This window comes from Chlamydotis macqueenii, chromosome 3, assembly GCF_036417535.1.
Source record: "Chlamydotis macqueenii isolate bChlMac1 chromosome 3, bChlMac1.mat, whole genome shotgun sequence".
Lineage (NCBI taxonomy): Eukaryota > Metazoa > Chordata > Aves > Otidiformes > Otididae > Chlamydotis > Chlamydotis macqueenii.
Window position 1 is genome coordinate 32,934,309 of NC_141558.1, and position 12,816 is coordinate 32,947,124.

The window sequence follows — 12,816 nt, forward strand, 5'->3', positions numbered from 1 at the left end:
ATTACAAGAACTTAATGCTGGGCAAATACAGAGCAGCAGCAAAATTATTATTTTGGAATCTAAACAATTATTTTTGTAGTCATTGAGGGATGATTCTTTCTGTCATTAAGGGATTTTTGGTCAAGGGATTATTGTAATCTAATTTAAATGTCTAGTAATGAGAAACTAAGCAAATCTCCTTAGGCTTTTTTTTGAAAGATAGCAGACACCTTTTGAAAGCTATTCATCTTGTTGAGCTTCATTGTCTGTTTTAGGATGGGATTCAAAGTGTATAAGAATGCAAGCAGTGTGCTACATGAAAAAAAAATGCACAGGAATATCAATGCTTTAAAAAGTACTAACATTCTGCTGACTTTTTTTTTTTTTAAATCCTGTATAAAATGAACTATGAGAAACTGCAGCTCATTCACAGTATTCAGAAAAAGTTCTCTGCAAAGTATGCAGCACCCAATATTCTATACAATATACTCTAAATGCCTGTAATTTTTGAAAGTAGGTGGCTCTGGCCAAGTTCGGTAGGACAGCATTTTTGTATAACAAGAGTCAGAAGAATACTTTATATATGAGCAGTCCTGGATGAGTCTGTGTTGTCATACACAAGCATGCCTTCTCCATTTGTTAGATGAAGTTAAACCTACATTGCTTGGATTCCCTTCAAATATTTGCTACCGTATGACAATTCTGAAATACAAGTTACTCTGGATACTCTTCCCCAAGTCTGAAAACTATTTTATTTCTCTCCTCCCTGTCTTCCAGTACATAATGAAAATCATCTCAGTTTCTCTTTGTACATGTAGACATTTAACGGTAATGCTAGTAATTTATTCTGGCTGCATGATACCTCAGGATGTACAACAGCTGAATGACAACTGGAAAGTTTAGTGTTTAGATGTGTGTTCCTGGAAGGACTAACCATCTGAATTCCTTCCAAACCCAGACTTTTATTCTCTAATTTCCTTTTGTTGCCCTCTTGCCAGTAGGTTATAGGTCTAGTACTAGAGAAAGTAAATCTACAACGCTAACTGTGCCAGAACAGCAAAGAACAACACATCATCGTTCACGATCTGTATCTCCTCACCGTGGTGATGATCAGGGCAGGACCCGTTCACGTTTACCAAATGTGCCATTACAGAGGTAGGCATCACAAGTTAGTGAAACATTGCATGATTTCAAGTTTGTATAACCTATCATTATTAACTTTTCTCTTGTTCAGCAATTTTTCACAACTTTAAAACTTTTCTTGTATCTGAGTTTAATAGTGTAGTATTTGAACATGATGTATGCTTATGTTAATCATTCAAGAGCACTCATGGGCTGAATCATAACTGTAAAACTTACCTTTTCTTACTGACGCTTTATCTAGGATTCATCATCTGCGTACCGTAACTAATACATAGATTTGGAAATGTTTTCTCAGTCAGTGTGTGAATATTTTATGAAGCCATTTAAGTATATTGTGTATTTTTAGGATAATAAATAGTGACATGTACAAATTGTATATAACTATGAATTGAACTAATTTTGAAGTAACAGCAAGGTGAAATTACCAATTGTATTTATAATGTGATTTTTTAATGGAAGAAGTAAAAAATACTTTACAGAATCAGATAGTGATTTATAAACATGTATTTTCTGCATTTACTGCTTTTAATAGATGGCCTTTTAATAGGAGAATCCTTTTTGAGCTTTAATTTCCATACTTTATTCTTTTTTTGAATTGTGCCATACAGACTGTTTAAGCACAAAACTTGGCCCACTTGATTTTGCTGTTTTTTTTTTGTTGTGCAGGGCAATAAGCTTCTCTTGCAGCCTTTTCTCTTTGAACCCTAAAAATCAGTCAGTTTTAATCATTTTTTTCCTCTAACTTCTGGGAAACTTTGTTCTTGAATTACTGCAAGAGCTTGAAGTGTTGCACTAGCAACATTATTGCCTACAAGCTGTGGCAGTTTACTGAAAATCTACCCTTCTTAGCTGAATTTTGTCTACAAAACTCTGTGCTGCAGTACTGTCCTTATCCATTGTTTCTGTGTCTATTTTTTCTTTTGAAGTTCCATCACTGGTCATTTAATACCAGACATCTGTCATGCTTAAAAATTATATATATATTCTGGAAAACCAGCTTCTGCTCCCACTTGAGAATTTTGATGGTCTAGCTTCTTCCTTTCCATCTTTCATGCCATATATACTGTTCTTGTGTGTTGAAGTTTTGTGTACTTCTTAAATAAGTCCGTATGTGCATCCTCCTCTGTTACATACGTTTTTACAGATTAAGCTATTTCACTATGCATCAAATTCCTTGCTGTTGCATTTCTCAGTAATGCATCCTTAACAGATAGAAAAGTATGGCTGTACATAAAGCAGACTGTGGCACTGACTTTTTTATAGTAGACAGAATGAGAGCTCCTCATGCTGCTTTTGCAAACAATTATATGTGCTCTTATAGTTTCTTACAGTGCACAAATGAAATATTTCATAGACAACTTCACCCATTCTTTCATTTTAAACTTTGAAAAACTAATGCTTCTTGTTTCAGTATCAGTTATTAAACTAAAGGAAGAATCTGCCCTTCAAGTAGTAGTTTCTCTTCTTGTTCTTCTTCATGTGAAGAGAGCTTTAAATTACTGTCATGGAGGTCAGAGCTTACCCGCATTTATACAAAATCTTACCCCTTTTGTATAACACTTAGTTTGAGATTGATAAAATCTACTGCAAGTTCCCATATCCGGTTCCAGAATTTCTTAAAGACTGCTTGGAAATACCTGCAAAAAGTTGACAGCCCAAAATCAAACCTTTGTAAATTTGTCTATGAATCTAGAAACACATAAAACTGAATTTCATGTGAGGTATTATCAGTTCTTGTTCTCAGTTATTCTTTAAGTACAGGCTTTGAAAATGCCATCGCTGAATCCATCAGTGTACACAGAAAGAGGAGATACTTCTAAATGTGGTAGAAATGGCTGCTTTCTGTGCTTAGAGGTGTGGGGTTTTTTTCATCTTAGAATCTGATATTTTTTTAGAAGTCATGTACTAACAATTTCATTACTAAAAACTTCCATGAACTTGTACTGTAATCCATTAAGCTGTGTTATTTATGAGAAAACAAGATTATCATACATGTTTCTGCCTTTCAGGAGTTTAGATGAAATTCATCAAATGAGAAGATCACGTTCTCCAACTAGACACCATGATGCCTCCAGAACTCCAGCTGATTACAGATCCAGAGATATGGATAGTCAGTATTTGTCTGATCAAGAAAGGTACATCGCCAGCCTGAACTTGGAAAAAAGTTTAGAAATGTCTTTGTCGGTTTGCCCGTTTTTCAAGTGTTCAGTAGAAACACGACTGGTAGTAATGGAGAAGGGAGAGAAATAGTCCTCACTGACAGATCTAGTGTCATGTTTAATTATCTGTACCTCTTTTTTGGTAAAACTCTGCACTGGATTGACAGTAATAGAAAGTATTTAGGCTAACTGTTTTTGGGTGTTTGTCCTACAGCATTCTGCTGTTTGTTTCATGAATGAAGCCCAGAGATTTTTGCTAGAAAACCATAAATCTGCATGTATGCCCTAGCTGTTTTTGAAACTTAGAATTTATCCATTTCAGTAGCAAGAAAAATACCAGGCATGCGTTCCTACTAGTTAGGAGTTGCATATGCTATGATTTGCATTCCTGTTCTTGTAGATTTTGGACAGCTACATATGCAGTCTCACAGCATCTTGTGTAACATTGTGGTGAACTTGATACAGTACCCAAGCATAGCAAGTATAGTTGCAGTGCTTGTAATTAGCAAGAATCTCCAGCCTTAGATAAGTGACACATAGACACCTCTCCCTGGAATGCATGCAGTGACTACACTCCTCGGAGGACGCTTGGTCTCTCCTAGTAGGCATCGTTTCCAGGTGTCTAGGAATATATTCTAATGAAATGGAAAAAAATGAGAATTTCTGTTTAGTTTATAGGTGAAAAAAGTTTTAAGTAGCATTTCACTTCAGTATTTGGGAAACATAATGATGACAGTCACATAGATTATCAATGTCTTCGGATCTTTTTTTTTTTTTTTCTTTTTGCAGTAAGTTAGTATTTTTTTAAGAGTAAGCATGACAAAACATTTCCAAATGATCCAGTAAATTTAATACAGAACATACATTTCATAGTGATGTGAAAACACGTGAAGAATAAACCATAAAAATCTCTGGAACTCTGTCTGGTTTTGAAGCATCATAGAAATTGAGTCACAGATGGCTTTTGCAGTTAAACTAGTTCAGTTTTTATATGATCTTGCCTTTTTTTTTCTTTTTTAATGTGTTTTTGTATGGGAATTAATGAGTTACCTGGAGCATTTTAAAATGCAACTTTATAGGCAAGAAATATATACAGAATTGTCTAAGTTGGATTGTTGTACTGAATTTCATTTCAGAGGTGAATTGAAATGCTTTTCAAATGTAGTAAGCAGATTTATAGTTAAGCTAATTCAAGTACTTTCCACTCGTTGCGAATGTTTGATGTTTATTATAAGTAGTGATGTATTCAAAAAGTTCCTGAAGATGTTTATTGACTAGATTTCTTATTCAACAGATCTGAAGATACATTTAAAAGTAGCTTTTGTCAGTAGAAATGAATATAGACAGGTAATTGCCTCTAGAAAATTATCCTCCAGTAAAGCCTCAAACTATGATATATGCATGGATAGTGCTTGGAGAGCAGGGTTTGCATTGAGGCTCAGAGGCTTGGAGATGAGCTGTCAGACCAGAGCCACAGCAGCAAGGGGCTGCTGGATTTGTTCAGAGAAGTAAGACAGTCTTCAGTTCTTTTCAATGTTCAGAAAATGCTTTTCAGAAGTTTAAACATCAGATGTGAAGGATGTACATGGCTTATTTGCAGGATTTAAAGATGAGTCCATGCACTTCCTCTCCTTCAGTAATAATATTGTCTGCAGCAGTCTCCTTTTTACCATTTTCTTTTTCATCTTTCCCCCTTCTTCAGTTGTGGAGACTGTTTTAACTCTTGCAGGTTTTACTGTCTTTCAGTACATAAGAGGAACATCATAGGGGAGATTGTATCCAAAGATTTTTAAATCCTTATTCAGTATTATGTATTAGTATCAATATCAGTATAAGTATTATCTATTGTTCATTTAATGAACCCCTTGTCTAAGCAAGTACGTTCGTGTAGAAGTCTAACACAAACTTGTTCTGAAAGGTGAGTAATTATCTGGTAGTTACGTGGCAGAAATGACAGTTGCTGATTATTTTCTGATAATTTTTTTCAGTGATCTCTTATTGATCCCAAAATAATATTGAATATTCTGAATAGAGCTTTATAAAAATAGTGATTATTGTCTCTTACTAAAGCATCTGGTGAGATAAATTTCCAGTGGGAGTGATTTTCCACTTCACCTTTTTAATATATAATTATATACATATATACATGTGCGTGTGTGTGTGTATGTATATATATATAAATCTGTTAGGAAAAGCTTTTCATTAGGAAATATGGATAAGCAGTATACTTTGCTCTGAATTTAGGATCATCATCCAGTTTTCAAGGGCATAGCAGTTTTCATTTTTTAGTGTTTCTTTTATTCCTAATTAAAAATCTGTTAATATGAGTAATAAAATACTCACATAAAAACCACTTGTTTTAGAATAATAGTCTTTATTTTAAATGTCTCCAAACCAGTCTTAATTTATTATAGAACTCTAAGTATCTTCTTATATTATCAGTAATCTACTGTGATGGATTCTTTTGCTTTGTTGTTTTAACTTGAAGATTTCATGGTGGATTTGCTGTTTTATATCCCTTCTCTGAATGAATTTTATACTACTATTTGCCATGGGCCAATTACAATAGATCCTCTTTGGCTTAGCAAAGTTAGAGTAAATATTAATGAAATACCCTATGATTTAATGTGGACTTTGCATCTAGGTCACAACTCTTAGGAAAATGGTAACTTTTTTCCTAAAATGCATGTTTATTTGTAATTTGGAAACCTGCATATAAATTCTGTCAGTCCTCTGAGCTTATGAATGGAAATTTTGCTTGAAAAAAAAAAAATCAGTTCACCTTTAATACATTTTATTGCATTGAAATCAGGCTAGTAGTTCCAGATACAAACTTAAATCTCACACATAACTCATAAGCCATTGTTTCAAGCTGCCCAGCTTTAGACTTTTAGATAGGTATTGCCTATACTGCATCAATACATTGATCATTTTATAATGGCATGAAGCACAAAACACATTGAACGACTGCTGCTTTATCTATTTCGTAATCTTTTCTCTCTTTGTCGCCATAGTACTTCATATGAGTCCCTGCTTCTTTTAAAATAGCATATTTCCATTAAGTTTTCTTTAATTTTTAAAGAGGTTTAGGGCTTGGTCTTTCTGATTGTGTTGAAGTGCATAAAATTACAAGATTAATTCAAGGGATATTGCATATCATAGTCATATTTAGGCATAAATAGGTATTGGTTTTACTATCTTGCTGGTTGTAGCATGTATTTAGTTACAGTAAATGAAAAATAGAATAGACAGCTACTTTTCTTAATTGGAAACAATAAGAAACAAGAAGTTTGATGGCTAATTAGCAATTTTTAAATTTCTTTAGGATTGCATTACAAAATACTATCAGGAGCTATGAGTCAGTATTTGTATTTGGCTAAACCTAAGATTTCCAGTGAACATATATTTTTGTTTTTCCAAAGAGGGTGATTGGTTACTCTTCCCATAAACCAATCCACAGCAGATTAGTAGCACCCCTCCCTGCATTTTCATGTGTGTTTTTGTGACTTAGGAAGAAAAAAAACAAGAAGCATCTCCTCCACCACCCCCCCCCCCCAAAGTATTTCTTCATTAATTAGTTCATGAGAAAGGGGATTATTAGAGAAATTGAGCTAGTTATGGATTCCTGTTGTAATGAAGAGCTCTGAAACAGTACTGAATTTTAAAAAGGGAAATCCCACAAAATTAGGTGCCATGCTAAAAGGAATTTGTTGAAAAAGTAGTTAACACAGGCATTTTTTGGCTCATATTCTTTGAGAAGTGTAGTCTAGGTTTGAACATTATCAGGCTATCTATCTGGGTCAAAGCTTCATGTTTCTTTTTATGTTTTCATTTGCGTATCATTGGCATAACCCATGTCATCTAATGCTTCATAACTATATCTGTTTCACTCACCACTCATCCTGTCTGCAGTGAGCTTCTTATGCTGCCCAGAGCAAAACGAGGAAGAAGTGCAGAGTGCCTACATACCATCAGGTAAATACAGGAATTCGGTAATCATCAACACATCTGGTTAGTTGTCTATGCTTTCTGTGCCTGACTTTTTTCCCATAGCAGTATTTATTCCCAGTAAGTAAAGAACTTCCTAGTACATTGTGATCCAAGTGTCAGTTGTTCTTTTTTTTTTGTTTTTTTTTTTGTTTGTTGGTTTGTTTTGTAGTTTTTGTTGGTTTTTTTTTTTTTAATTCAGATTGAGATGTGTATATGTTTGTGAACTTCAGTAATAAGGATTAAAGCACTTGAAGTTCTGATTTTGCAGTTGTATTTTGTGCTAGATTTTCTGTCTAGTCACAGAAGTCCTGATCTCCCAATGCATGACGGTGTTGTTATAATTTCAACCATTCTTTCTTAGTTGTTTTTATGTTTTCTTTTATTTGCATTTTTATGTTAGCCACGCACAAGCCAACAATCTTCACTTGTTGTGACACCTAATCTCATGCTGGTTTTGGTCACTTGTAGAGGAAAGAACTGTGATTAATGAGGGCTCACTGGGAAGCTCGGATTTGAGGAGTCTAATATTACTTGGTTTTGCATCTGCAAATTGTGCTATAAATTAGATTCAGGCATAAACTTTGCGGTTTCGGCTCATCCTCAATCTTCATCAGTCTCTCATTCCGCTCCCTTTCTCAAATCTTCCCAATGTTGTGCAACTAAACGAGACTGTAATATCTTTTAACAAATCTAATTCTGCCACTTCTCCTTTTTTTTTACCACTTCTGTTAACTTTCTTAAAAAATATTGATTGTCTAGAAAATCTTCCATTTAGAATTAGTAAAAATTTAGGTTGAAGTTGAAGTAGTTAACGATTCAACTACTTCAACCAAGTAGTTAACCATTTTTCTGTTCAGGATCTGGATGTTACTAAGAGTTTTACATCAGTGCTATCTGTTTAAAATTGTCAAACTTTTAAAAGTGTTGTTTAATGTACTTATTTAATTGATGTAGGATTTTCCCCTACAGAGCAGGATTTTTTAAATATACTGTAGGTTGCTTTAATTCTCTTCATAAAATTTGAAATGGCATCAAAGATGCTATGATAGGGTTCTGTTACAAGACACACTAGTATAAAGGTAAAATAGAAATCTGAAAACTTTAAAAAAACCTGTACATCAGTGAAGCTGATGATTTTTTTATTATTATTAATTGATTAAAATTTTAAGTTTTTATCATCAGTAGGAAGAGTTTAATTCTCATACTTCAGCTATAAAAGGTTTTTGCTTAACATTATAGGTTTTAAAGGTTAATAATTTATTTCACTCTGTTATTTTATGTCCGTTTATTGTCATATAATAGCAATTTTTCCTACCTCCTTTCTATGGCCTTTTTCTTTCTGCTGCATCTTCTATAGCTCCACCTCCTTCCTTGTCCCCAGCTCTGTGTTTTTTCTTTCTCTCTTAAAGATTATAATTTTCATTAAAGTTCTTCAATTACAATGTTTAAATTCTCACTTAAATCATGATGTAAATATTGTATTATGAACTTCTGATGAACTTTGCCCAGTCACTATGGATTTCCGATAGTTTTACAAATCTACTGACCAGTCTGGCCAGTTAACCAGCTAAAAACTATGCATGGCCAGCAACAGAGTAAGGTCAGAGCTACAACAAATTCAGAGAGTAAGAGCTCTTTCTTGCATTTTTCCTTGCTGTAATTATTCCTGGGGTTTTTTTGTTTTGTTTTGTTTTGAGTTTTTTTTTGATGAAGAAAAGTAACAAATTCACCTCTTTAAAGTAACAGTAATGGTATATTATAAAACAGAATGGTACTTTTAGTAATACATTGGAGGTGAATAAAAAGGGCAGTAGAAGATAATACATTGATTTACAAAATTAACTCTGAGGCTTATACTGCCTAATCCAACTTTTAATAATACCCAGAAAATGGGGAGCATCTATCCTTGACCGAATAGTCTCAAAAACCCTTTCAACAAAAATTTGGTCTGCACATTCGTTGCTGTCTTTTGTCCTTTCTCATTTGTACTGGCCTGACATTTATTTATTTTAGAAACATTGTGAGACTTTATCCTTGTTTTCTAGACAGCTTGCTGAATAATGTTTTAATTAATTGTTGAGACATCTTCAGCTTAAAATTGGAATACAATGTTAAGGGTTTCATGTTAAATGAAAGAAATATTAATATGAGATAGTCCAAGCTACAAAGTTAACATACATGGTTAGTTTAATACACCAGTTTAGAATAATACTAGTCCTAGCTGCCCATCCTATCCATCTGTATGGAATTATTGACTAATAGCAGAAACAGTGGAAGGACATGTATACCTGTGCCATAGACCATGGGTTATCACATTCCATGTCTTAGGTCATGCCCACTGTGATTGGTAGCATCTGCTAGTGTGCCACGGTTGACCTGATGGACAACCATTCCTTTATTCCAACTTTGCAATATCACAGTGACCTCTGGTACAGATGTCAGCAGTGATGACCACTAAATCTGTACAAGAAGGGTCAAAGCTCCTCTGTTAAATTCCTCAGGGTTTTACAAACTCTAGGATTTCCAGGCAAAGAGTTGTTTCATCTGTCTGTGGTATGGCCCAGTTTGTAATGTTGATCTGCTGTGCCTAGGTCAAAGCCTTAACAGGACTCAAAATGTCCTATTAGAACAGACTGTTCTTGAAGCTTCAAACTCCTCAAGGCTGCTGGTCCTTCTGCTAATACCACCACAGCTATGTCCTGGTAGGGTATGTGGAAAATTGTTAGAATGTGGTTAATTAACCCTTAACAATTAAATAGCTGTGGTTCCCAGTCAGCAGCCACTATTTGCCTTTAAATTTCGTGCTTGTTCATTGGGTAGAGCTGGATAGTAAAGCAAATATTTCCTGTTCTAAAATCTTGTGTACTGTTAAATAATGATGTTAGACAGTTGTCACCTAACATCTCAGAGTGATGATGTAGTATATCTCCTAGGTTTTTAATTAGCTTATTATTGATAGCATTTAATTACTGTTAGATTTTTGAAGCTGATACACCACTTCCAAAAGACTTCCACAATCAAAAATGCCAGACACTTAATACGTGTGTAATTAAGGTTGTGATACTATATATCACTGTTTTAGCAAGCTTTTCATGCTTAGCTACTGAAGAAGTTAAAGTCTCTGTAGGTTTAAGTAAGGCATCACGAAGAGAAATAAAAAGCAAGTTAAATATCAACCTAATTCTTTACAACAGCTTACATGTTTTAATAAAAAATACCTATAAATGGAATTTAGATTACTGTCATTACAAGGAAAATTACAAGGACTGTATTAACAAAGGTGTAAACACAAAAACTTGTCCCCCAGGTAGCTGTCACGGTAGTTGAGAAAAACGTACATTGAGAAATCTACTCATACAACTATTAAATGTAGTAGAATATTATGCATTTATTTTACGTTCTGGTCACTCTTGGCTTACCTTTACCTGTCCTTTTGTTTCTGGCATGTTTTTATTTTGTTCTGTTTTCTTTTCTGTTCCTCCACATTCAAGAAGTTCTGTTAGGCACTATAAAACATTACCACCCAAGATGCCTTTACTAGAAAATGGTACTCATTGGAACCTATACAGGTAAGAAGGGTTTGGAGTCCCCCTTAAGTAGTTAGTTCCTTTTAAAATAAATAAATACTCTTCCCTTGTTAAATTAAAAAAAAAAAGTTTCATACAGTTTTTATAACTGAGAGATAAGGGACATAATCCTAAATGACTGTTTAAATTAACCCCTACATTACAAAAATACCCATCCAAAGCACTTTGTGTTAAGGTAGAGTTGTCTTCACTGTTAAAATTATATGTTGTGTGTTTTTCTTTGTTACATTCTTTTGTTTATGTATAAGATTTTGGCTATGTGTCAAATTTATTTTCATTTTGTTTAAATAATTTTAATTTACAAAGCTCAACTCTTCCTGCATGTGCTAAGACCAAATCAGTGATTAGACAGGATATTTCACTCCTTCGTGATTGCCTTAATTCACGAATACCGAAATTTGGAGATGATCTGCTGGTTAGGTAAGAAACTGAGGATTAATTCCCCTTCCTATTTGGTATCTAATTTGAATTTGCAGAATAAATGAGCTTCATTGTAAAGTGATTTCACATAATATATAGTGTATCACATCCTTTTATGTTGTCTTAAGATGTACTGCTATTAATAAGAATTTAAATTTATTATTTGATATTTCTCATTCCACTTTCTTACAAGTTGCTCTGTCGCATTTGGTTTTAAACATTTCAATGATCTTAGCAAAAAATTTCTAGCAGTCTTTTGTTTGTTTTTATTTTCTAAACAAATCTTGGCGCTATCATCCAGTCAGCTCTTTTACTTTTTCCTTAATTAAATCATTGTGATTCTACATTTTCTGTAAAGAAAGCATTATTTTATGAGTTAATATCTAACATTGTATTCCTTTCTTTGTTTTCTTTTTCTTTCTCTTCTACCATTGGATGCAATGCACTGGCACTAGTGAACTACAGCCCTCCCTTGACAGGGCTAGGAGTGCTAGTACCAACTGCTTGAGACCAGATACTAGTTTGCATTCACCAGAACGAGAAAGGTATAAAATAAAAACTTACGCATTTCTTGTCATCTGTGCTGGTGATCTTTATCAGTTTTGTTTTTCCTTCATATGACTACTCCACGTTCTTGTACATTCATGTCTGCTTTGGTATTTGTAGACATTTTTGCTCCTATATTCACGTATGTCGTGTAAATTGTGTGTTGGAGTTTATAACTGCTTTTGGCTTCTTTCCTTGTTTTAGTTCAAGCTGATGTCATTGTTTACAAAAGTCCTCAGTATGCTGATAATAGCATTGCAGTGTTAAGTATTTTGACGAAGTACCACTTGGTTGTTAATCTTCATCGTCATTTGCTAAAAAGTATTACGTTTGTTTCTTGCCTGTTCTGTGGACTGCTAATAAGGCAGTGATGTAATTTATAAATTATATGACAAAACTTTCATATTTCAAATCAGAACTGTAGTTTGTATTGTGACTTATTTTCTACAAAACAGCCAAAATTCATTGCTTCTGTAATCTAATCTGCTTCATCTGCTTTTACAATTACAAGGCAAATCACTACATTAAGCTTTTTTTTTCACTCTGTGGCATTATATTAAGGCTCGCATAAATCTTAAGAAGACATGTTTGCAATTTAAATGAAATACTATTGTGTCACGTACATTGTGTAGGCATTTTATGGATGCTTTCTGAATTGTGAAACCAGATACTAGTGGTTTGTTTGAGAGATGGGATTGTTCCGCAAGGGAATTTTTCATCACTGCCTGTGTTTTTGGCTAAGAATTATACTGTTTTAGACTGAGATTTTAGCTTCACTAAAGGCAGTAATAGGCTTCCATTGAATGGGACATACATATATATGGCAGTACATATATGCAAAGTTGCTTTGTCAGTCCATCCACAGTGTGGTTATTAAAACAGTTGCATCACTTTCATTATCATGAGAGAGGACCTGTGAAGAAAGACAGTAAGAATGTACTTTTCTCTTTGAGATAAATTTTCTCTTGGTTGGTTTTGGTTTTTTGTTTTGT

At 33.8% G+C, this 12,816-nt stretch overlaps 1 protein-coding gene across 34 annotated transcripts in view; it reads left to right on the top strand.

Moving 5' to 3' along the window:
* The window catches only part of RIMS1 (regulating synaptic membrane exocytosis 1), a 338,013-nt gene that overhangs the window by 209,780 nt on the left and 115,417 nt on the right, over positions 1-12,816 (top strand). For 15 of the 34 annotated variants that reach the window (XM_086745652.1, XM_086745655.1, XM_086745676.1 and 12 more), the window contains 4 exons: positions 978-1,134; positions 3,132-3,257; positions 7,194-7,256; positions 11,734-11,823. In XM_086745652.1, coding sequence (XP_086601778.1) covers positions 978-1,134; positions 3,132-3,257; positions 7,194-7,256; positions 11,734-11,823 — 436 coding nt within the window. Of the gene's footprint in view, positions 1-977; positions 1,135-3,131; positions 3,258-7,193; positions 7,257-10,762; positions 10,841-11,164; positions 11,279-11,733; positions 11,824-12,816 lie in introns of all 34 variants that reach the window. The other 19 variants (XM_086745653.1, XM_086745659.1, XM_086745663.1 and 16 more) reach the window with 4 other exon arrangements.